The sequence below is a fragment of the Salmo salar genome, chromosome 02 (genome assembly GCF_965601325.2).
Source record: "Salmo salar chromosome 02, fSalSal1, whole genome shotgun sequence".
Taxonomy (NCBI): Eukaryota; Metazoa; Chordata; class Actinopteri; order Salmoniformes; family Salmonidae; genus Salmo; species Salmo salar.
In genome coordinates, this window is record NC_138292.1 from 49,196,182 (window position 1) to 49,222,802 (window position 26,621).

The 26,621-nt window shown below is 41.0% G+C and overlaps 1 protein-coding gene across 1 annotated transcript; it reads right to left on the bottom strand.

The window, feature by feature from the left end:
* Window positions 1-7,136: 7,136 nt before the first annotated feature.
* tent5ba (terminal nucleotidyltransferase 5ba) lies at window positions 7,137-25,282 on the bottom strand. Its single transcript, XM_014169745.3, has 2 exons — window positions 24,686-25,282; window positions 7,137-9,271 (listed from the first exon to the last, which is right to left on the bottom strand). The coding sequence occupies exons 1-2, from the start codon at window positions 24,836-24,838 to the stop codon at window positions 8,240-8,242; spliced, it is 1,185 nt and encodes a 394-aa protein (XP_014025220.1). The 5' UTR covers window positions 24,839-25,282; the 3' UTR covers window positions 7,137-8,239.
* Between the last annotated feature and the right edge of the window lie 1,339 nt (window positions 25,283-26,621).

A 26,621-nucleotide genomic window follows, 5' to 3' on the forward strand; every position in this document is an offset into this window, starting at 1 on the left:
GCAGCACTCCACCAATCAGGCCTTTATGGTGGTGTGGCCAGACAGAAGCCACTCCTCAGTAAAAGGCACATGACAGCCCGCTTGGAGTTTGCCAAAAGGCACCTAAAGGACACTCATATCACGAGAAACAAGATTCTCTGGTCTGATTAAACCAAGGCCCTTCTCCTCCGATTGATCAGTTTGGCCTAGCGGCCAGCTCTAGGAAGAATCTTGGTGGTTCCAGACTTCTTCCATTTACTGTAATAATGATGAAGGCCACTGTGTTCTTGGGGACCTTCAATGCTGCAGACATTTTTTGGTACCCTTCCCTAGATCTGTGCTTCAACACAATCTTGTCTCGGAACTCTACAGACAATTCCTTCGACCTCATAGCTTGGTTTTGCTTTGACATGCACTGTCAACTGTGGGACCTTAAATAGACAGGTGTGTGCATTTCCAAATCATGCCCAATCAATTGAATTTACCACAGGTGGACTCCAATCAGGTTGTAGAACCATCTCAAGGATGATCAATAGTAACAGGATATACCTGAGCTCAATTTTGAGTGTCATAGGGTCTGAATACTTATGTAAATTAGGTATCTGTTTTATATTTTATAAATTTGCAAAAATCCAAAAAACTGTTTTCGCTTTGTCATTATGGGGTATTGTGTGTAGATTGATGATAATCATAATTGTATCAATTTTAGAATAAAGCTGTAACGTAACAAAATGTGGAAAAGTGAATGGGTCTGAATACTTTCCGAATGCACTCTGTCACCTAACTGCACTATGTAGATTTACAGTACTTGCATTATAGTTATATGCTGCTAATGCACTTTAGTTATACTGCACTTGAGCAAACAATGTCCATATTACATGCCCATAGACTATTTTTGTTTAATCTTATTTTCTTTGATCTGCTTGTTTCTCTTGTACTTGATTTTGTTTAGTACAATTTTTTATTTTTAGTATACAACGTCACTTATTTGATTCCTTTACTATGTCACTTTGATTACTATGTCACTTTTGTTGCAATTTTACTGTGTATGAAGCTTTTTGATTTTGATTTGATTGGATTAATTTTTTGTTGCCTGTTGATCCAGTGAACCAGGACTGGCCCTCATTATCTGATATATTTTGCACACATAATCATTTACAGTGTTGGAAATACTTATTGGAAATCACAAACCATTTTTCAAATGGACATGGCATCCAATGTATCTTAAATATATATTTTTTAAAGTGGTGAAAGGGAGTAGGCAAGACTCTGAACTGGTAGCTGTAGAGTCACCAGTCTGGAGAGGCGCGGGTGGCCTGTGTGAGGAAAACTGCATGTGAACTGCAGGAGCACGGCTGCCAATATCGTGAATGAGGCGATGGGCAAAAAAGCTGCCGCAAGGCGTGCGATCAATATTATGCCAAATGTATTGTTAACACATGCATGCTGCATGTTATACTCGTGTATCATGATAAATACAAATAAATACCAATCCACAATTGTGAATACCTTTCCACAAATGTAAATACCTTTCCACAAATGCAATACAATATCAACAAACAAACACTTTTTGATTTGTATTTGTAAATTGATATATTGCATTGGAATTGTTTTATAACTGTAAATATGCTGGTCATTTCTGAGGGCCTTAAGTAAAATGACTGCCATAAAGATTTGCACATAGGAGAGATATGCGCAAACATGACAAATTAGAGCTGCGGTTCAAACTCTTTATGTCCTATGGGGAATCCCCGTCACCATCTTGGTGGCCAGTCCAAATTATTAGCCATGCAAGTTTGCAACATTAAGCCCCTCAGCCCTCATTTTTAGTCGAGTTTGTGAGTGTACAATTATGTTCACTTCGGGCCTGATACTCCCCATAATTCAATTCGCAACCACTGTACATCCACTAAGAAAAGTCAGCCAAAAATTAAAACCTCAAGGTCAATATGGAGTCAACATACAAGTGTAAGTAAAAACAAATGTAAATAAGTTAGAAATTGTGCTACTAATGCACATGACAGCGCAAACACGTCTCATAAAAGTAATGACGTTTTTGTTTGGTTAGCTTTTGGAAATTGTAGAAAAAGAACATTTTCAAGTTCCAGCTAGGCAGGCTAACGTTATTTAGCTAATTAATTTGCTAGCTATCATACAGTAGGTGTATATTAATAATTATATATGTAATGTAAGATGACATGCAATCCTAATTGACTGTAGCGCATATAAAGCACCCACAAGCTGCCGAACACAGTGACGAATTTCCGGGCAAGGGCGGTCCATTTAAAAATCATTCCTTCCTCGCCCCAAGCCCTGCAAGTGTATACTCGTCAGACGTCATGATACGTCATCAGAAGTGTTCACTTAATTTGAGGGCTGAATGGATAGGGTGTGTCTTTTAAGTGTTTGGACTGTAGCCATGGCAAATCTGCAACTCCATATTTGGAAGCGCTTAGGTCACCTGACTTTTGGCAGGGATTTGACAAAAAGAAAGCGATTTGTAGCAGTAGAAAAAAAAGTTCTCACACGGGCCAGCTAATTCAACTATTTGAGCGATGAACAGTGTACACCGCAATGGTGTTGCAAATATAGAGTAATCTAGGGCTAGGGTTTCGATTATTTACGTTGGACATACTATGTTTAAACATATGGTTAACATTATGGTTACCATACTGCCTGTACCCCTGCACACTGACTCGGTACCGGTGCCCCCTGCCTTGTTATTTTATTGTGTTCATTTTTATTATAACTTTTTATTTTAGCCTACTTGGTAAATATTTTCTTCTTCTTGAACTGCACTGTTGGTTAAGGGCTTGTAAGTAAGCATTTCACGGTAAAGTCTACACTTGTTGTATTCGGCGCATGTGGCAAATAAAGTTTGATTTGATTTGATAATATGGTTACCATACTAGAATTTCTGCAGCCTTGAAAGGCAGGCATCAATATGGCCGAAGGAGAGGCTGCCAGCGATTTATAGAAATTGCTTTCTACGAGTACACACTTTTTTCTACGACTACAAATCGCTTTCTACGCCTGAGAACTTTTTGTCTTTTACTTGTGGTGAAATCCCTGCCAAAAGTCAGGTGACCTAAGCGCCTCAAAATATGGAGTTGCATGTTTACGCGTATCTCTCCTATGTGCAAATATTTATGGCAGTCATTTTATGATTTACATTTGTGGATTGGTGATTTACATTTGTGGATTAGTACTTATTAGTACAGATCATGATACACGAATACAAAATGCATGCTGTGTATTCACAATACATTTGGCATGATATTGATCCCATAGACACCAGCCTCCCGATTGCTAATTGCTAACTGTGTGCCTGACCCTGAATTAGCTATAGAATTGTTCTCATCTATTTTTATTGCTCTTGCAGACAAACAAGTCTTAGAGTAAAAAAATATAACAAATCCTTGGTTCTCCATAGAACTTTCAGATCTTGTTATGACGAGGAATCAGGACTGGGCTAGAAAAACTGACGCTGTAGCTGATTGGCAACTTTTCAGGCAATTGAGAAATAGATGTACTTCCTCAATTAAGAAAGCTAAATCATGCTACTTTCTATGTTCTATCTCAGACTCTGTTGGTGATCTGTCTAAATTTTGGAAAACAGTTTATGCACTGAAAATGTTGAAATTAATCTCCCTCCCTTGCCTAAGCACGTTATGTCAGAGTCTAGCATATTTACTGAGAAAAATGAGATAAGTGATGCTTTTAATCAACATTTTATCTCTGCAGGACCTTTTATTTGAAGTAAATTGTGGTTTAATTGACCCTTTGCGATCAGGGGAAAGAGTGCCTCCTACTGGCCCTCCAAAACCACTTCCAGCAGCATCTGGTCTCCCATCCAGGGACCGACCAGGACCAACCCTTCTTAGCTACAGACCATAATAAATTGTGGAAGTGTGTTGCGGAGGCCATTAAAAAGCAAGTCTGTCATTAGCATGTCTCTGCCTTGTTATCTCTTCTCCACACAGCACACACATACAGGGCATTCGGAAAGTATTCAGACCCCTTGACTTTCTCCACATTTTGTTATGTTACAGTCTTATTCTAAAATGTATTGAACAGTTTTTTTCCCTCATCAATCTACACACAAAACAACATAATGACATAGCAAAAGCAAGTTTTTAGAAATGTTTGCAAATGTATATACATTTTGTTTTTAACTGAATATCACATTTATCACAAGTATTCAGACCCTTTGCTATGAGACTTGGAATTGAGCTCAGGTGCATCCTGTTTCCATTGATCATCCTCGTTTCCACAACTTGATTGGAGCGCACCTGTGGTAAATTCAGTTGATTGGACATGATTAGGTAAGGCACACACCTGTCTATATAAGGTCCCACAGTTGACAAGTGTCATGGAATATTATTATTTTTTCTCAATTATATATATATATATATTTTTTTTAAATGTACCCCTTTTTCTCCCAAATTTCGTGGTATCCAATTGGTAGTTAGTCTTGTCTCATCGCTGCAACTCCTGTACGGACTCGTGAGAGGCGAAGGTCGAGAGCCGTATGTCCTCCGAAACACAACCCAACCAAGCCACACTGCTTCTTGACACAATGCCCACTTAACCCGGAAGCCAGCCGCACTAATGTGTTGGAGGAAACACAGTACACCTGGCGACCATGTCAGTGTGTACTGCGCCCGGCCCGCCACAGGAGTGGCAGATAAACAGATAAAGAAAAACACCTTATGGAACAGCGGGGACTGTGAAGCAACACAAACATTGGCACAGACACATGCATATACACACACACACACACACACACACACACACACACACACACACACACACACACACACACACACACACACACACACACACACACACACACACACACACACACACACACACACACACACACACACACACACACACACACACACACACACAAAACGTACGCACTATACATACACATGGATTTAATACTGTAGATATGTGGTAGTAGGGGCCTGAGGGCACACAGTGTGTTGTGAAATCTGTGAATGTATTGTAATGTTTTAAAATTGTATAAACTGCCTTCATTTTGCTGGACCCCAGGAAGAGTAGCTGCTGCTTTGGCAGCAGCTAATAGGGATCCATAATAAATACAAATAGAGACATATCCCAAGAGACTTGCAGCTGTAATTGCTGCAAAAGGTGGCTCTACAAAGTATTGACTTTGGGGGGGTGAATAGTTCTGTTTTTTTGTCTTATTTCTTGTTTGTTTCACAATAAAAAATATTTTGAATCTTCAAAGTGGTACGCATGTTTTGTAAATCAAATGATACAAACCCCCCAAAAATCTATTTTAATTCCAGGTTATAAGGCAACAAAATAGGAAAAATGCCAAGGGGGGTGAATACTTTCACAAGCCACTGTAGTGTTGTGTGTTCCTTCCAAACAACTCAACTTTAGTTTCATCTGTCCACAGAATATTTTGCCAGTAGCACTGTGGAACATCCAGATCCTCCCATGAACACCATTCTTGTTTAGTGTTTTACGTATTGTAGACTCGTCAGAGATGCTAGCATGATACAGAGATTTCTGTAAGTAGCAACAGTGCTGAACTTTCTCCATTTATAGACAATTTGTCTTACCGTGAACTGATGAGCATCATGGCTTTTAGAGATACTTTTGTAACCCTTTCCAGCTTTATGCAAGTCAACAATTCTTCATCTTGGGTCTTCTGAGATCTCTTTTGTTCAAGGCATGGTTCACATCAGGCAATGTTTCTTGTGAATAGCAAACTCAAATTTTGTGATTGTTTTTTATAGGGCAGGGCAGCTCTAACCAACATCTCCAATCTCGTCTCAATGATTGTACTCCAGGTTAGCGGACTCCTGACTCCAATTAGCTTTTGGAGAAGTCAATAGCCTAGGGGTTCACATACATTTTCCAACCTACACAGTGAATGTTTAAATTATGTATTCAATAAAGACAAGAAAAATTCAATAATTTGGGTGTTTTTAGTTTAAGCAGACTGTCTGTTGTGACTTAGATGAAGATCAGATCTAATTGTATGACCAATTTATGCAGAAATCCAGATAATTCCAAAGGGTTCACATACTTTTTCTTGCCACTTTATAAGCAGACTAGTTCACATTAAGACCAATATAAACCATGTATACTGTAGCTCAATGTGTTGTTTTTGGATTTGTTGGAGAGAAAATAAAATGGCAGTGACATAGCAAGCTACATCACATTCCATACACTGACATTTTCAGTACCATTATGTGTGTATGCATGCTAAACTGAATACATCTTCTCAGGAATGTCTGCATTTGGATAACTTAAGCTAGAGAATAGAAAACAAAGTGATAACTGGCTCAGGCCACAGTGTACTGTGCATTAGTTTGGGCCGCTAGAAAGTGTCATGTCCCATTTCAATCTTCAGGCTTAGTTTATTTTGCTTAGTTTATTTATTGCACTTTGTAGTGTTCGGTAAGTGTTTAATGTTACCATTAATGTATGCTCCCTAGTATCAATCAAGCAAGTGAAAAGAAATGGCAATTCCAGATGGGCATCCACTCCCTCCGCCACATTTTACCATGTATTGATCCACGCTGGCCACTCAACCAGAGTGACGCAACCATATGCTGATATATACACAAGCAAAATTACATGGATATGGCATTATTCAAGCAAATAGGATTCAGTTTCCACTGGCAACATGGGTGGGAGAACAAACCAGCCTTTGTCAAAGCTTTAGTGTCACACCAGAGAGAGGCCATTGTGCTTCAGAAAGGCCTCCTTATGGTTCATGTCCTCAGATTGTAATGCATCTTACAAGCCCAGTCTAAGAAGTGGCACTCACTCAACAGACACTATGCTTTTCCACAGGCTAATTCCTGGAACTGGTCTGGGTTGTCTTAGTTGTCAGTATGTCATCAAGATAATCAAAGCTACATTACCCTCTAAAAAGGGTGGACATGTATATGTAAGCTGAATTTTTGTTGTTATCTAGAGCAACTTACAGTCCCCACAGTTTCTATGGTGTAGAAATCCTATCACTTTATGGGTAGTTAAAGATGCATGTACAACAGATGACAGGATCCATAAACTAGGAGGTTGATCTAATTCATTTCAAGGCCATTGAGCTATTTTGGTATTGTTAGGTTCTAATTCTCAGAGTAAAAAACTCAACAGACACTATGAAAGCTTAACCAAGTTTATTCTTCCCAGAGGATCAATACAGCTGCATTAGACAAAAACATTTTTCACACAAGCACTGATATTTAACCATTCCTCATAGGCTGAGTCCCCTCTTACACATCTGTACAAGCATCGTTCTTTATTGCTAGGCAGGGCACTAGTGATACGGGCCATAAACTTGTATTTCTCCCTTAATGTGACCTGACCTCAACCCCCCTCCATCACTAATCCATGGCTCTCTTCCCTTATCAATGCCTGCCACATGTAAATCGCATCCCTTAACTCAACACATTCCAAGCTTAATTGCACACACTATATACCTTCCTATAACCATTCACTTCTGGTGTAGACTCTCTAAACCTCAGCACTCCCTCAATGAATAAGTATATTTCATATTTTCAGAACCCAACAGTATCAAGGCCTTTCTTTCCCATTTACACAGGCTATGCTTATAATACACATATTTCAGAATTTAAAAAACATGAGGATAGGGATTTTTTCAATTTTATTTATTTAAAATCGCATGAAGATGAATGTCTCTGTCCATGAAAAGAGATTTGGAGTAATCTAGGCAACACAAACCTAAACAAAAAAAACCTACAGCTCTCACTTTACAGAGGCGTTTTTGTAAATTGCTCAGATCATTTTAGGCACTTGGAATCACAATAATCCCTTCTGTTCTGAACAAAATACATCTTTGGTCCTGTAACTGTTGTTTAAAAAATAAGTCAACTGAAGCAGCAGTCTGAAAATAAAGCTTCATAGTTTGTTTCCTCCAAAATAAATGTTTTTTCTTATTAAAAAAATCTAAGATTTCTTTCTCACTTAAAGAACTACTCCAACATTCTTGCTACATGTGAAAAGGACCATCAGCTTAACAAATGTTGTGAGAGGAGAAAAAAAATTGTTGAGAGAAGATTGGCTAAAATCATACAGCAGTAAAGGATTGTTTCAGTCAAGTCACATTTCCATTTGCTTAGTTTATTTATTTAGAAAGACAAAGAGCAATGCTGCCATTCCGCCGAGCCCTCCTCCTCACTCCAAACCAATGGAGAGAAACATTGTGGATGCCACATCCACCTCTGCCCTGCACATGCTTGTTAGCTCAGTTACAGTGCAGCCAAGTATGGTGAGAGTTACTGTAGTGAACTAGCGGTGGCTGTGGCTGCACATGTGCTATGTAGTAATTGCTGAAGTTGATGTCACGTACGTAGGGTGCGGGCTGGTAGAAGCAGGTGACGTTGGTCACCGTGGGGATGGCGTTCTGCTCAGCCAGCACCTGCAGCGCCAACATGGAGATGAGGCTGAGCGTCTGGCGCCGCTCATGGCCCATCAGACACACAGTGCTTTCATTCACCACCTGGTGCAGAGTCATCAGGCACTCGTAGCGCTTGTGCTCCATGCCGGCAAAGTGGTTCTGCAGGTAGGCCTCCAGCTTACGCTGCTGCTCGCAGATGTCAGAGAAGTCGATGAAGAAGCGCGAGCACATGTAGCGCTGCAGAGCCTTCATCTCTGTTTCGCAGATGGGCCTGAACCCCTGCGCCAGCAAGTGGCAGTACTTAAGTAGCCCCCCGCCTCGGATCTCCTCGGGGCTGCGTGTGGCAATAATCCGCTGACACAGATGGCCCATGGCCCCCTCAAAGTCCCCATACACACTCTCCCCAATCACGGTGGGGTGGAAGCTCTCGGACATGGCCGTCTCTGAGCAGTGGTCAAACAGCAGCAGCGAGTCCAAGCCAATCTGGAAGGAGTCCACGCTGAATTCAAACTGCCGCCTGAGAGAGTCCACGAACTTGAGCTCCACATTCTTGCCTGTGTTGTTGGACAGCGAGATGAGGCTCCAGCGGTCTGTGTCGTTGCATACTTTCACCAGCTTCTGCACGTAGGCCTCTTTGAGGGTCAGCGGCGAGATGCGCTCCTTACTGACCCCCGCTGGTAGAAAGTCCAATAGGCAGTCCATTACCACGTCCTTGACCAGCCGGAAAGCCTGGTCGTCCTTCAGAGACACACCGAAGATCAGGTCCAGGTCCTTGTAGCCCATGCCAGTGTCCTGGTAGAGCACATGGCTGGCTGCAGAGCCGTTCAGCCGCACGTCTCGTACTGACACGCCCCTCTCCTCCAGCCGCGCCCGCACCACCTGGGTAAAGAAGAGAGAGAGTATGCATTAGACATACGCTCAAACACTTTTCATTGTTATGTTTAATTAAGAAAAATACATTTCTGAAGTAATATAAATGTAATTGGTTATGTCCAAAGGCACTCCTTGCCCATACAGGACAGACATGCCTTTCCCTTGTGGAACATGTGCTGACTTTGGTGCCAGACAACCTGCCTCCTCCTTGCCAACATTATTCAACCAAAGAACACACACACACACACACACACACACACACACACGAACCTGCAAAGACTCAAGTAAACAGCTTGAGACATTTCTCAATAAGTTCCAACATGGGCCTCTGGAAAAGTCAATAGGCTGTGTAAGCACTAGGCAGAGATCAATACACTGCTCACGAAAGTACATTTCACATCAGTTTGAATGGAACCTAACAGGCCCAGAAGGATAGCAGAAGAGTTAGGACTACTCACTGAGGATCTGACTCACTGGCTGGGTCATGCCTGTTTCACCAAGGCCATGTTCAGTAGGCACAAAATTAAATAAGAAAATCTCATTTTCGGTTTCCATTGCAAAACATTTTTAAACGCTTTCTGTTGCATGATTTAATGAACACAACCCAGGCAGCAGCAGTTAGTGCTATAGGATTTCTACCCCTGCACTGCGATTCACACCAGTAGTAAGCGCTTGCCTTAGCATAGGCCCTAGTGGAGCAGACAATGAGAAAATCTTGCTCCAATCCCTACAACCGTTGGGTCAAAGGTTTCACTTTCAGAGACCCGGTGATCTGCAGGACCAGTTCAGCAAAGAGGCCACCACAATCATCTGTGAAAGAGGATGTCCCACGTCTGACATCACTGGGTCTGTGCTACATAGTTAGGTAGTGCTAGGAATGGCACGCTAACAGACACTGGCAGTCACACTGAGAAAGTGTGTCTAGAAGCCCTCAGGAAAGACAAAGATGGGGCACTATAACAGCACACTAAAGCTTGAGGGGTTAGTAGTAAAGTTGTTAAAACTCTATCCACTTGGTGGGTTGGCACCATTCAAATGCACAGTTTGCGCATATAAAGGAAACATGTCATTTACTCTTAAAATCCAAAAGAGCTCTTTTGGTTAAGAATCGGTTTAATTTGCATTTGAAAGTGATCACAGCTTTCAGTCAGAAACCTCAACACACTCAATAAGGCTTTAGCACAGCTTTAGTACAGGCAGATATGTAAGATAGATGCTAGGAAATGTGTAGTCTACATTTCACTAACTACAGCCTACCATGTTCTACCATCAATTTTTTAAACTTATTTTGCATGTAACAATATGCAGTATATTTGTGCAATGAAATGCAGAGAAACTTTTAATTTAAGAATTAATCATTTTAGCTAATGTTTATAACAAAGCCCACAAACCGATATGTACACAGCCCATCTGTAAATAGCCCATCCAATCTACCTACCGCATCCCCAATTTTCTTCTTTACTTTTTTGCTCACCAGTATTTCTAATTGCACATCATCATCTGCACATCTATCACTACAGTGTTAATTTTGTAAATTGTAATTACTTCACTACTATGACCTATTTATTGCCTTACCTCCTCACGCCATTTACACACACACTGTATACAGACTTTTCTTTCTATTGTGTTTTTGACTGTATGTTTGTTTATTCCATGTGTAACTTTGTGTTGTTGTTTGTGTCGCACTGCTTTGCTTTATCTTGGCCAGGTCGCAGTTGTAAATGAGAAATTGTTCTCAACTGGCCTACCTGGTTAAATATAGGTGAAATAAAACATTTAAAACATTTAAAATATCAAAGAGCAAACAATCTTAAATACAACTGGAAACTGGGCTAACCTATTGTACAGATCCTACACATATTATATCTCAAGTACTTGCATCACATTTTAGCAAAACACCTCTCCAGCTCTTACCCCCCTACCTCCTCCCAAAGCAGCCTTCAAATCTCCCCGTCCTGACAGATTAGTGTCAGTCTGACAGTAATTAACACTCTCATCATGCCCATCAGATCATAAGCTGCCTCTATTTATACATAATGGGTTAGGCTGCAGACAGACAATGGCCTGCAGTTTCATTCAACAGTACACCTCTAAGTGCATATACATACATAATGGCACTACAGCAAAGACAGACATGGGCTTCATGATTGGTATGTATATAATTAAAGCTAATTGAATGGTGTGCCTTGATGCCAAATGCTACTAAATTATTAGTAACTTTTTGATCAGTAGCCTTATATTGCTTTCTGTGCTAATTCTGCAACAAAGTAGCAGTGTCAGATTGACTCAACACTTAGTGGCTTCAGAAAGTTTTCATACCCCTTGACTTCATACCCCTAGATTTTGTTGGGTTACAGCTTGAATTCAAATGGATTAATATAATATTTTTCTCACCCATTTATTGAAAATGTAATACAGAAAGCAAATGTACATACAGTACCAGTCAAAAGTTTGGACACCTACTCATTCCAGGGTTTTTGTTAATTTTTTACTATTTTCTACATTGTAAAATAATAGTGAAGACATCAAATCTATGAAATAACACATGGTAACCACAAACTGTACTAAAATGCTTAAAAGGCCACTAAAATGTAAAAATATCGGTATTGGGTTTTTTGGCAAGGAGGATATCGGTATCAGCCAAAAATGTCATATCGGTGCATCCCTAGTCACAAACTTGAAACATGACATTTGAATACATTCAATAAGATTTGCAGAATTATTACAAGTCCATTTACGACTACTAATATTCTGCTGTGAATCAAAAACACACTTGCAGATTTATCTGCACACACTTGTCACGTTACCAAGAGATTCACAAGCTATAGAAAGTTTTGTACGTTTGTATAAAAAGATTTGCAGTATTGCTGCAACCATTGGCTGGATTGTTCCATCAATCAAATCTAAGGAAGTGGCTTGAAGAGGAGAAGTCATGTCTACGAAGTAACGTACCATTGTTAAACAAATTACCATTCAAAACAAAATTGACAGCAGCTAATTTTTATTTTAAAAAAAATCATATTTCACCTTTATTACATCTTAGGGATAGGCGTTCCGTCAGCGGTACAAATGTAAATCATGTAGCGTACCATTGTTAAAATGGTACGCTACATTTCCTTTTAGACAAAAATTGCAAGAATGTGGAGAGTTATGAAGTTTTGAAAACTGGGTGTTTTGCTAATGTTGAACTTACAATATACTGTAAGAATAATACTGGAAAAGCTAAATCAAAGTCCAAGTATACAGATTTGATGATATTCTTGCAGAAAAATGTAATGGAAATGTGTCCTTCACGATTAGCCCAAATGTACCTGGGTGACTTCACACTAAATGTCAAGTAGCTTTCTCATACTTCAGGTTATCAGTCTGAAACTTTGCACATACACTGCTGCCCACTTGTGGACACCATCGGAATTACAACCAGAGTGATGGCTAGATTTGCGACCTTTCTGTTGCGTTTCAAAGATGGTGCTAGGAAAAAAACGTTTTTTTATTTTTATTTTGTTCTACCAGATCTATTGTGTTATATTCTCCTACATTCAATTCACATTTCCACAAACTTCAAAGTGTTTCCTTTCAAATGGTACCAAGAATATGCATATCCTTGCTTCAGGGACTGAGCTACAGGCAGTTAGATTTGGGTAAGTAATTTTAGGCGAAAATGTTTAAAAAAGGGGGCTATCCCGATTAACCAGATAGGCCAGTTTAGAACAAGTTCTCATTTACAACTGCGACCTGGCCAAGATAAAGCAAAGCAGTGCAACAAAAACAACAACACATAGTTACACATGGGATAAACAAATGTACAGTCAAGAACACAATAGAAAATTCTGTATACAGTGTGTGCAAATGAAGTAAGGAGGTAAGGCAATAAATAGGCCATAGTGGCGAAGTAATTACAATTTAGCAATTAACACTGGAGTGATAGATGTGCAGATGAGGATGTGCAAGTATAAATACTGGTGTGCAAAAGAGCAGAAAAACAAAAACAAATATGGGACGAGATAGGTAGTTGGTTGGATGGGCTATTTATAGATAGGCTGTGTACAGCTGCAGCGATCGATTAGCTGCTCTGACAGCTGATGCTTAAAGTTAGTGAGGGAGATATAAGTCTCCAGCTTTAGTGATTTTTGCAATTCATTCCAGTCATTGGCAGCAGAGAACTGGAAGGAAAGGCAGCAAAAGCAGGTGTTGGCTTTGGAGATGACCAGTGAAATATACCTGTTGGAGTGCGTGCTACGGGTGGGTGTTGCTATGGTGACCAGTGAGCTGAGATAAGGCGGAGCTTTACCTAGCAAAGACTTATAGATGACCTGGAGCCAGTGGGTTTGGCGACAAATATGTAGCGAGGACCAGTCAACGAGAGCATACAGGTCGCAGTGGTGGGTAATATATGGGGTTTGGTGACAAATGGATGTCACTGTGATAGACTGCATCCAATTTTCTGAGTAGAGTGTTGGAGGCTATTTTGTAAATGACATCGCCGAAGTCAAGAATCAGTAGGATAGTCAGTTTTACGAGGGTATGTTTGGCAGCACAAGTGAAGGAGGTTTTGTTGCGAAATAGGAAGCCAATTCTAGATTTAATTTTGGATTGGAGATGCTTAATAGGAGTCTGGAAGGAGAGTTTACAGTCTAGCCAGACACCTATAGTTGAAGTCGGAAGTTTACATACACTTAGGTTGGAGTCATTAAAACTCGTTTTTCAACCACTCCACAAATTTCTTGTTATCAAACTATAGTTTTGGCAAGTCGGTTAGGACATCTACTTTGTGCATGACAAGTCATTTTTCCAACAATTGTTTACAGACAGATTATTTCATTTATAATTCACTGTATCACAATTCCAGTGGGTCAGAAGTTTACATACACTAAGTTGACTGTGCGTTTAAACAGCTTGGAAAGTTCCAGAAAATGATGTCATGGCATTAGAAGCTTCTGATAGGCTAATTACATAATTTGAGTCAATTGGAGGTGTACCTGTGGATGTATTTCAAGGCCTACCTTCAAACTCAGTGCCTCTTTGCTTCACATCATGGGAAAATCAACAGACATCAGCCAAAACCTCAGAAAAATAATTGTAGACCTCTACAAGTCTGGTTCATCCTTGGGAGCAGTTTGTTAGCCACCCTGCCAGCTTAGTGGAGTCTGCCACTAGCATAGTCAGTGTAGTCAGCTCAGCTATCCCCATTGAGACTGTGTCTGTGCCTCGATTTAGGATAGGCAAAACTAAACATGGCGGTGTTCGCCTTAGCAATCTCACTGGAATAAAGACCTCCATTTCTGTCATAATTGAAAGAGATTGTGAAATCTCACATCTCAAAATAGGGCTACTTAATGTTAGATCCCTCACTTCCAAGGCAGTTATAGTCAATTAACTGATCACTGATCATAATCTTGATATGATTGGCCTGACTGAAACATGGATTAAGCCTGATGAATTTATTGTGTTAAATGAGGCCTCTCCTCCTGGTTACACTAGTGACCATATCCCCCGCGCATCCCGCAAAGGCGGAGGTGTTGCTAACATTTACGATAGCAAATTTCAATTAACAAATAATTTATTTTACTGCGTTTTCATGTTTTGAGCTTCTAGTCATGAAATCTATGCAGCCCTACTCAATCACTTTTTATAGCTACTGTTTACAGGCCTACTGGGCCGTATACAGCGTTCCTCACTGAGTTCCCTAATTTCCTATCGGACCTTGTAGTCATGGCATATTCAAATTTTTGGTGACTTTAATATCACATGGAAAAGTCCACAGACCCACTCCAAAAGGCTTTCGGAGCCATCATCGACTCAGTGGGCTTTGTCCAACATGTCTCTGGACCTACTCACTGCCACAGTCATACTCTGGACCTAGTTTTGTCCCGTGGAATAAATATTGTGGATCTTAATGTTTTTCCTCATAATCCTGGACTATCGGACCACCATTTTATTACGTTTGCAATCGCTACAAATAATCTGCTCAGACCCCAACCAAGGATCATCAAAATCTGTGCTATAAATTCTCAGACAACCCAAAGATTCTTAGATGCCCTGCCAGACTCCCTCCACCTACCCAATGACATCGGAGTACAAAAATCTGTTAACCACCTAACTGAGGAACTAAATTTAACCTTGAGTAATACCCTAGATGCAGTTGCACCCCTTAAAACAAAAAAACATTTGTCATAAGAAACTAGCTCCCTGGTATACAGAGAATACCCAAGCCCTGAAGCAAGCTTCCAGAAAAATGGAACGGAAATGGCGCTACACCAAACTGGAAGTCTTGTGACTACATTGGAAAGACCGATACTGCAAGGTACTAAGAGCCCTCATTGCTGCTTGATCATTCTACTTTTCCAACTTAATTGAGGAGAATAAGAACAATCCAAAATGTATTTTTGATACTGTCGCAAAGCTAACTAAAAAGCAGCATTCCCCAAGCTTTCACTTAAGCAGTGATAAATTCATGAAATTCTTTGAAGAAAAGATCATGATCATTAGAAATCAAATTACGGACTCCTCTTTAAATCTGGGTATTTCTCCAAAGCTCAGTTGTCCGGAGTCTGCACAACACAGCCAGGACCTAGGATGAAGGGAGACACTCAAGTTTTTTAATACTACAGTGGGGGAAAAAGGTATTTGATCCCCTGCTGATTTTGTATGTTTGCCCACTGACAAAGAAATGATCAGTCTAGAATTTTAATGGTAGGTTTATTTGAACAGTGAGAGACAGAATAACAACAAAAATATCCAGAAAAACGCATGTCAGAAATGTTATAAATTGATATGCATTTTAAATGAGGGAAATAAGTATTTGACCCCCTCTCAATCAGAAAGATTTCTGGCTCCCAGGTGTCTTTTATACAGGTAACGAGCTGAGATTAGGAGCACACTCTTAAAGGGACTGCTCCTAACCGCAGCTTGTTACCTGTAAAAAAGACACCTGTCCACAGAAGCAATCAATCAATCAGATTCCAAACTCTCCACCATGGCCAAGACCAAAGAGCTCTCCGAGGATGTCAGGGACAAGATTGTAGACCTACGCAAGGCTGGTATGGGCTACAATACCATCGCCAAGCAGCTTGGTGAGAAGGTGACAACATTTGGTGCGATTATTCGCAAATGGAAGAAACACAAAAGAACTGTCAATATCCCTCGGCCTGGGGCTCCAAGCAAGATCTCACATCATGGAGTTGCAATGATCATGAGAACAGTGAGGAATTAGCCCAGAACTACACGGGAGGATCTTGTCAATGATCTCAAGGGAGCTGGGACCATAGTCAGCAAGAAAACAATTGGTAACACACTACACCGTGAAGGACTGAAATCCTGCAGCGCCCGCAAGGTCCCCCTGCTCAAGAATACATATACATGCTCGTCTGAAGTTTGCCAATGAACATCTGAATGACTCAGAGGACAACTGGTGAAAGTGTTGTGGTCAGATGAGACCAAAATGGAGCTCTTTGACATCAACTCAACTCGCCGTGTTTGGAGGAGGAGGAATGCTGCCTATGACCCCAAGAACACCATCTCCACCGTCAAACATGGAGGTGGAAACATTATGCTTTGGGGGTGTTTTTCTGCTAAGGGGACAGGACAACTTCACCGCATCAAAGGGATGATGTATGGGGCCATGTACTGTCAAATCTTGGGTGAGAACCTCCTTCCCTCAGCCAGGGCATTGAAAATGGGTCGTGGATGGGTATTCCAGCATGACAATGACCCAAAACACACGGCCAAGGCAACAAAGGAGTGGCTCAAGAAGAAGCACATTAAGGTCCTGGAGTGGCCTAGCCAGTCTCCAGACCTTAATCCCATAGAAAATCTGTGGAGGGAGCTGAAGGTTTGAGTTGCCAAACGTCAGCCTCGAAGCCTTAATGACTTGGAGAAGATCTGCAAAGAGGAGTGGGACAAAATCCCTCCTGAGATGTGTGCAAACCTGGTGGGCAACTAGAAGAAACATCTGACCTCTGTGATTGCCATCAAGGGTTTTGCCACCAAGAACTAAGTCATGTTTTGCAGAGGGGTCAAATACTTATTTCCCTCATTAAAATGCAAATCAGTTTATAACATTTTTGACATGCGTTTTTCTGGATTTTTTGTTGTTATTCTGTCTCTCACTGTTCAAATAAACCTACTATTAAAATTATAGACTGATCATTTCTTTGTAAGTGGGCAAACGTACAAAATCAGCAGGGGATCAAATACTTTTTCCCCCACTGTATATCTCGACACATTCTTGAAAATAGTCTTGGCCTCTAAACCTTCAAGCTGCATACTGGACACTATTCCAACTAAACTACTGAAAGAGCTGCTTCCTGTGCTTGGCCCTCCTATGTTGAATATAATAAACGGCTCCCTATCCACCGGATGTGTCCCAAACTCACTTAAAGTGGCAGTAATAAAGCCTCTTGAAAAAGCCAAACCTTGACCCAGAAAATATTTAAAAAATAATCTGCCTATATCGAATCTCCCATTCCTCTCAATTAAAAAAAAAAAAGCTGTTGTGCAGCAACTCACTGCCTTCCTGAAGACAAACAATGTATACGAAATGCTTCAGTCTGGTTTTAGACCCCATCATAGCACCGAGACTGCACTCATGAAGGTGGTAAATGACCTTTTAATGGCGTCAGACCAAGGATCTGCATCTGTTCACGTGCTCCTAGACCTTAGTGTTGCTTTTGATACCATCATTCACCACATTCTTTTGGAGAGATTGGAAACCCAAATTGGTCTACACGGACAAGTTCTGGCATGGTTTAGATCTTATCTGTCGGAAAGATATCAGTTTGTCTCTGTGGATGATTTGTCTTCTGATAATCAACTGTAAATTTTGGTGTTCCTCAAGGTTCTGTTTTAGGACCACTATTGTTTTCACATATACATATACACATTATATATACATATACATATCCACATTATATAACCTCTTGGTGATGTCACTCGGAAACATAATGTTAACTTTCACTGCTATGCGGACGATACACAGCGATACAAGCCCCAAAATTGCCCTCCCTGGAAGCCTGTGTTTCAGACATAAGGAAGTGGATGGCAGCAAATGTTTTACTTTTAAACTCGGACAAAACAGAGATGCTTGTTCTAGGTCTCAAGAAACAAAGAGATCTTCTGTTGGATCTGACAATTAATCTTGATGGTTGTACAGTCATCTCAAATAAAACTGTGAAGGACCTCAGCATTACTCTGGACCCCGATCTCTCTTTCGACGAACATATTAAGAATATTTCAAGGACAGCTTTTTTCCATCTTCGTAACATTGCAAAAATCTGAAACTTTCTGGCCAAAAATGATGCAGAAAAATGAATGCTTTTGTCACTTCCATATTAGACTACCGCAATGCTCTACTTTCCGGCTACCCGCCACCCGGATAAAGCACAAAATAAACTTCAGTTAGTGCTAAACATGGCTGCTAGAATCTTGACTAGACCTAAGCTTTACTCCAGTGCTAGCCTCTCTACACAGACTTCCTGTTAAGGCTAGGGCAAATTTCAAGGTTTTACTGCTAACCTACAAAGCATTACATGGGCTTGCACCTACCCATCTTTCCAATTTGGTCCTGCCGTACATACCTACACATACGCGACGGTCACAAGACGCAGGCCTCCTTACTGTCCCTAGAATTTCTAAGCAAACAGCTGGAGGCAGGGCTTTCTCCGATAGAGCTACATTTTTACGGAATGGTCTGCCTATCCATGTGAGACGCAGACTCAGTCTCGACCTTTAAGTCTTTATTGATGATTGAGTGTAGTCTGGCCCAGGGGTGTGAAGGTGAACGGAAAGGCACTGGAGCGACGAACCGCCCTTGCTGTCTCTGCCTGGCCGGTTCTCATCTCTCCACTGGGATTCTCTGCCTCCAACCCTATTACGGGGGCTGAGTCACTGGTGCTCTTGCATGCCTTCCCTAGGAGTGGTGTGTCACTTGAGTGGGTTGAGTCACTGACGTGATCTTCCTGTCCGGGTTGGTGCCCCCTTTGGGTTCGTGCCGTGGGGGAGATCTTCGGGGGCTATACTCGACCTTGTCTCAGGGTAGTAGGTTGGTGGTTGAAGATATCCCTATAGTGGTGTGGGGGCTGCGCTTTGGCAAAGTAGGTGGGGTTATATCTAGCCTGTTTGGCCCTGTCCAGGAATATTGTCGGACAGGGCCACAGTGTCTCCCGACCCCTCCTGTCTCAGCCTCCAGTATTTATGAAGCAATAGTTTATGTGTCGGGGGTCTGTTATATCTGGAGTATTTCAGTAGCCAACTGACATTTACTCCTGAAGTGCTGACCCATTGCACCCTCTACAACCGCTGTGATTTATTATTATCATCATCATCAGACCCTTTTGGTCATCTATGAACATTTGAACATCTTGGCCATGTTCTGTTATAATCAACACCCGACACAGCCAGAAGAGGACTGGCCACCCCTCAGAGCCTGGTTCCTCTCTAGGTTTCTTCCTAGGTTCCGGCCTTTCTAGGGAGTTTTTCCTAGCCACCGTGCTTCTACATCTGCATTGCTTGATGTTTGGGGTTTTAGGCTGCGTTTCTGTAGAGCACTTTGACATCGGCTGATGTAAAAAGGGCTTTATAAATAAATGTGATTGATTGATTGATTGATTGAGTTGATAAATGCCATAGCAAGCTAGCTAAATTGAAACATGTTATTGGAGTTTATTCACAAAGTTAGATAGAAATATACTGCTCAAAAAAATAAAGGGAACACTTAAACAACACATCCTAGATCTGAATGAAAGAAATAATCTTCTTAAATACTTTTTTCTTTACATAGTTGAATGTGCTGACAACAAAATCACACAAAAATAATCAATGGTAATCCAATTTATCAACCCATGGAGGTCTGGATTTGGAGTCACACTCAAAATTAAAGTGGAAAACCACACTACAGGCTGATCCAACTTTGATGTAATGTCCTTAAAACAAGTCAAAATGAGGCTCAGTAGTGTGTGTGGCCTCCACGTGCCTGTATGACCTCCCTACAACGCCTGGGCATGCTCCTGATGAGGTGGTGGATGGTCTCCTGAGGGATCTCCTCCCAGACCTGGACTAAAAGCATCCGCCAACTCCTGGACAGTCTGTGGTGCAACGTGGCGTTGGTGGATGGAGCGAGACATGATGTCCCAGATGTGCTCAATTGGATTCAGGTCTGGGGAACGGGCAGGCCAGTCCAGAGCATCAATGCCTTCCTCTTGCAGGAACTGCTGACACCCTCCAGCCACATGAGGTCTAGCATTGTCTTGCATTAGGAGGAACCCAGGGCCAACCGCACCAGCATATGGTCTCACAAGGGGTCTGAGGATCTCATCTCGGTACATAATGGCAGTCAGGCTACCTCTGGCGAGCACATGGAGGGCTGTGCGGCCCCCCAAAGAAATGCCACCCTCCAGCATGACCGGTTTGGCGGTGGGTCAGCCCTCCATGTGCTCGCCAGAGGTAGCCTGACTGCCATTATGTACCGAGATGAGATCCTCAGACCCCTTGTGAGACCATATGCTGGAACGTTCTCCACGGCGTCTCCAGACTCTGTCACGTCTGTCACATGTGCTCAGTGTGAACCTGCTTTCATCTGTGAAGAGCACAGGGCGCCAGTGGCGAATTTGCCAATCTTGGTGTTCTCTGGCAAATGCCAAACGTCCTGCACGGTGTTGGGCTGTAAGCACAAGTAATCCATTTTTCATTTGGAAGAGTCAGCTTTTTAAACCAACATGGCTCAGTTTAAATTGTTTTTACATTGTAGTAAAACAAAATCTCATTTGATATACCGCCACTGATCACAAGAGAACGCTCCTGACATTAGGATGCTATAGTGGCTGGCAAGTGACAACTGCAGATGACAATATGGCGTAAACACTACTGTTAACACATTCTTTGAATAGTATGTTGACACTCACAGCAGAAATGTTGTCCAACGTATGTTGCCAAAACACTCTTGGGTAACAATTAATCTGTTCCTATGAGTGGTGCCATAATAAAGTCCAAAAAATCCTAACACTAAAACTATTTAAAAAACATAATCAAGCTGATCTTCAGAGCCTCATTCATGTTTGTCATTACATTTACTTTTCTTTCAGCAAGCAAATGGGGTCAGGATGGGAAGATGACATATGGTTCCCACTAATCCTGGGGAACGTGCTGTTCCAAACTATGGAACAGCACCTGCATAGTCAATCTAGCATTTATCAGAAAGGTTGAACATATCCACTACAACATCCACAAATCCTGGATGAATTAAATCATGACTAACTACATAACTGTCAGTCAAATCAATATGTTAATTGTTAAACCAGCTGGCATGATCTTTCAATTACATAATCACCATCCATCCCATGCATAAGAACATGTCTGATGTAGAGGGGGACATTAATGAAAACCAGCAGACGGGGGCTGGAGATAGAGTTACAGCATGGAGATACTGGTACTGGCCAGTCCAGATTATTTAACATGGTTAGTCTCATTGAGATAAAATCTATTTTTCAAGAGAGACCTGGACAGATAGCAGCACCACCTTGGTAGACACAGCACAAGGCACTGTCTTGTCCCCCCCAAATATCAGGGAGCATCAACTGTCTGTAGTTGCTTGGAATCTGGATGGTATATCCATAGAAAGAGAATCTCATTATAGTTCTGTGGGTATACCATTCATTTAAGTAAATTAGTTTAACCTTTTGTGGTATAAGCTAGGTGTAGGACCTAAGGAATATTTTAGGGACTCTTGCCAATAAGGGAACCTTTGAAAATCAGAGGTCCGACTACCACTCAGGGGTCCTAAAACTATCAAGATCACAAGATCTCTAAACAGTGGAGGCTCCTCAGAGGAGGAAGGGGAGGACCATCCTCCTCAGTAAATTTCATAAAAATGTAAATGGTAAAACATTTAAAAAGTGATCCTTTTTAGATAAAATTCTACTAAATATAATCACGTCACCAAATAATTAATTAAAACACAGGTCTACAGTAGCCTCAACAGCACTCTGTAGGGTAGCACCATGTACAGCCATCTTCTGTCCTCCTCTGGGTTCATTGACTTCAATACTAAACCTAGGAGGCTCATGGTTCTCACCCCCTTCCATAGACTTACACAGTAATTATGACAACTTCCGGATGACGTCCTCCAGCATGAACTACATGATGTCCACCCAATCAAGTATCAGAGAATGAATCTAGTACTGAAAGCATAAACTACAGCTAGCTAGCCCTGCAGTGTATAGAATGTGGTGAGTTGTTGACTCAAAGAGAGAGAAAGACAATAGTTTAACAAATTAATTTCTTCCAAAATGAACGAGAAGCAAGAGAGAAATAAAGAAAGATTTTTTTTTTCACTTTCAGTTTCACTTACTTAGCAAATGCAGCTAGCTAGTTAAGGCTACTGAAACACCCTGCTCAAACAGAGTGATACTATGTTAGTTAGCTGGCTATGACTTTCCAACACAACAGTGGAACTCTTCCAGGTCAAGGTAAGCTTTTGGTATTACTAACTTATTGCCACTGGGGTCTGTCGGTGTAACTGCTTTCTGACTGACTATTAGCTATGCTGACTATGATGTCACTTTAGCTAATATGGTGACAACGATGTAGGCTGTGTGTAGCGCATTGGCTTGGAAAGGTTTTTTCACCTGATCCCATACAGCTGATGTGTTGCGCATTGAAATCCACAAGCGAAGGGAAGAGGTGAGAGGAGTAGAGCGCATAGATGCGACAAGGAATACAAAGTGGCTGATATGAAAGTGAACTGTGTTTCAGGGGTGTATTCATTCCACTGATTCTGTTGAAAAGGTTTCTTAAAAAGGAAGCAAACGGAACAAAACGGGGATAAACATACCTGAATTTTTCCAACAGAAACTCTCGTTTGCAACTGTTGGACTAATGATTACACACTATATAAGCTAGATGCAGGCAAGAGTGTGCGCAACGGTATTTAATTTCATTGTCTGTCCATGTGTCTGTGACCTCAAATTTGTCTCTCGACCTGTGTGCACCTACGTTGTAAACTTTCATTTATAGGCTAAGTTGTAGCAACCTCATGATGGGTATAGAGAAAATTTGAGTATCAAGTAGTAGCCTAAACATATCGCTGTTACATTGAACTGGCTGAATGGAGTATGAATGAGAGTCATCCAATATGCTGCAATATGCTCATGAAAACAAAAATCGTCCTCCCTTATCTTAATTGGCACTGACCACCACTGTTCTCTAATGATACAAAATGACGGAGCCTTCTGCCACCGTCAATTGGAAAGGTATTGTGAATATGCATATCAGAAAAGTGGAGTATATCAAAACTCCCATCTGGACAAATATTAGAAACAGACCCATAATGATGCAAGACACTTCCAGTCAAATGTGACTCATCAGTGGTAATTAATATATGGTGACTGATGACAAGGATTTGATGAGAGAGATTTGAGATTTGATGACACAACATAAACTGTAGCAGCAAGGTAAATTAATTGACCTGTTTTGTTAACTGACTGTATGAATCAGCACATTGCTGTAGGCTACTTTTCTCTAAATACAGTTACAGTAATCTAAATTGTTGCAAAGAGTTAATGCAATAGCTATTGTTAAGTACTGGGTTAACACCAATGGGACATCTATTACTGAGGCTCACTACTGAACAGAGTGGACGTCAACAGTAAAGGTCCTATATGGGGCAGGGTTGGAGTTCAGCTCACACTTTGAACTGAACTAGAGAATGACTATTGCTACAGTGAAGAGATATGCATCAGACTAGACGTAACATAGTACATTTAAATCCGAGGTACTCAACTTGGTATGATAAGTAACCAAACGTAACATAAGGCAAAAACTAATGTTGGGTGGTCGGTCAGGGTGGATAGTGGGCGTATAAACGCAAACGTCGAGCAACCCATAGGTTGCGAATGCAAATCTTAACACGGACTTCAGCATTTTAGCAACTTTAGCTACTTACTACTTTTTAGCTACTTTGCATGTTAGCTAACCCTTCCCCTTACCATTTTTGCTAACCCTAACCTTAACCCTTTAACCTAAACTTAACCCTAACCCCTAGCCTAACTGATGTTAGCCATCTAGCTAGAATTCGTAATATCATAAGCTTCGCAAATTCGTAACATATTGTACTTTTTGCAAATTCGTATCATACAAAATGATTGGACATCCACACATTAATACATACCATACGAAAGGTAACACATCATACTAAATTCGTATCTCGGATTGACATACAGAATAATACAACATCCTTTGAGACCAGGTCGGTCAGAGACATGGCTCCATCACTCAATAGAATATAGGCGAATAGACTATTTTAATACGCCATAGGGACATTTTATTTGCAACAAAGCACATGCATACTAACAGTACATCACAAAACATGAAGCGATTCAGAGTAGACAGCATATACTCAGTATGGAAGTTGTGGCGCACGCGCTTTACCTGAACGATCTGCCGGGGTTGTACAGAGAGTGTAGGGAAATTTCCCCGGCCGTGAATCGGGATTGCTTCTCTGAGAATTGAGTTCAAACGATGCACCTGATCCCAAGACAGCATACAGAACCGCCTACTCTGATCAGACGTATCGCTTGACATTGCGATGTTACACCGAACAGAAAGTGTAAAAATATATTGGAATGAATGCGGTAGTCTAATCTTGCTGTATCACTCCCGGATCAATCGGTGGAGGTATGCGTCTTAAAAATGCAGGGGGGAATAATGAATGGATGAGTTTGGTCAATCGTGGTAAATTCCAATAGCCTACAAATGTTCAGTATCCGTTTCCTCATTCAGCAAGGTAATAAAGCTGTGATTGCTGTCAGATACTTGAAGTTTGAAATGCAAGACAAGCTTAACTCTTTATCCACAGTTGTTAAGCTGATCAGTCACAAGTTTGCAGCGAATCGTTATCCCAAAAGCTCATCCAAGGTCTATAAAGGCTCCTCATTTGCATAGAGGGTCAGATTTTTTTGGTTCACTCATTAATTATCAAGACCTTGCCTTGTTGCGAGTGCCACCAGTCAGTGCAGAGAAAATAGTTTGGCACAACCTGTGTACTAGTGACGCATTTCCATGAGCCTCCACCCCTTTCCATACTCACTGATATCCTCCAAGAAATTGGGCGCGTTCGACATTGAGAGCAATAGAGTATTTTTGAAGGCACTAATTCCGCCATGGTTCGTTGGACAAATGCATTTTTGTAGGGTTTTTGGATAAACGCAGAAAATAAGGTATGTTATAAACACAGGCTGAGGAGATCGTATACATTGAGTCCTATGCAATAATCTTCATCAGCTAATGTCAGTTTCTGAATTTTTAAGTATTAATGTAATAAAAAAAAAGCACATAAAGCACGTTAAAGGCTTCATAATTCATAAAGGTCATGTTAACAGACTGATATTATCTCATGGAACAAAACGTATAAGATCTCCTGAGCCTGTGTTAACCTAAGACCTTATTTTGGGCATTTAACACAAAACCCTATTCTTTCCCCATTCATTTCCACCATATGAATTGCTGAACAAACCAGAGGTAACTCATTTCCGTTTTTTAGGACTAAAAGCTGGCAAGCTCTATTGCAGCTGACATTAAACTCGAGTCAAGACCAACTAATCTACAAATCAACTTGCATCATAAATAACTAGTCAGTTACAATTTACAATAAAATAAGTTGTTCACTTACCATCAATAAGCTACCATCCTTCTAAACATATTCACCTGTCAAATATACAAATGTCAAATTGTTTAGTTGCAAATGCCTCAGAGTTCTACGTAGATTATGGTTATCATACAGGGCATTTGGAAAGTATTGAGACCCCTTGACTTTTCCCACATTTTATTACAGCCTTATTCTAAAATTGATGAAAATTATTATTTATTTATTCAATCTACACACAATAGCCCATAATGACAAAGCAAACACAGGTTTTTTTCAAATGTATTAAAAACTGAAATATCACATTTACATTTACACTTTACTTAGTACTTTGTTGAAGCACCTTTGGCAGTGATTACAGCCTCGAGTCTTCTAAAAGGCATCATGCTACAAGCTTGGCACACCTGTATTTGGGAGTTTCTCCCATTATTCTCTGCAGATCCTCTTAAGCTCTGTCAGGTTGGATGGGGAGCGTCGCTGCACTGCTATTTTCAGGTCTCTCCAGAGATGTTCGATCGGGTTCAAGTCCAGGCTCTGGCTGGGCCACTCAAGGACATTCAAAAACTTGTCCCAAAGCCACTCCTGTGTTGTCTTGGCTGTGTGCTTAAGGTCGTTGTCCTGTTGGAAGGTGAACCTTTTCTCTGTACTTTGCTCCGGTGGTTTCTAAACTTCTTCCATTTAAGAATAATGAAGGTCCCCAAGAACTGTGTTCTTGGGGACCTT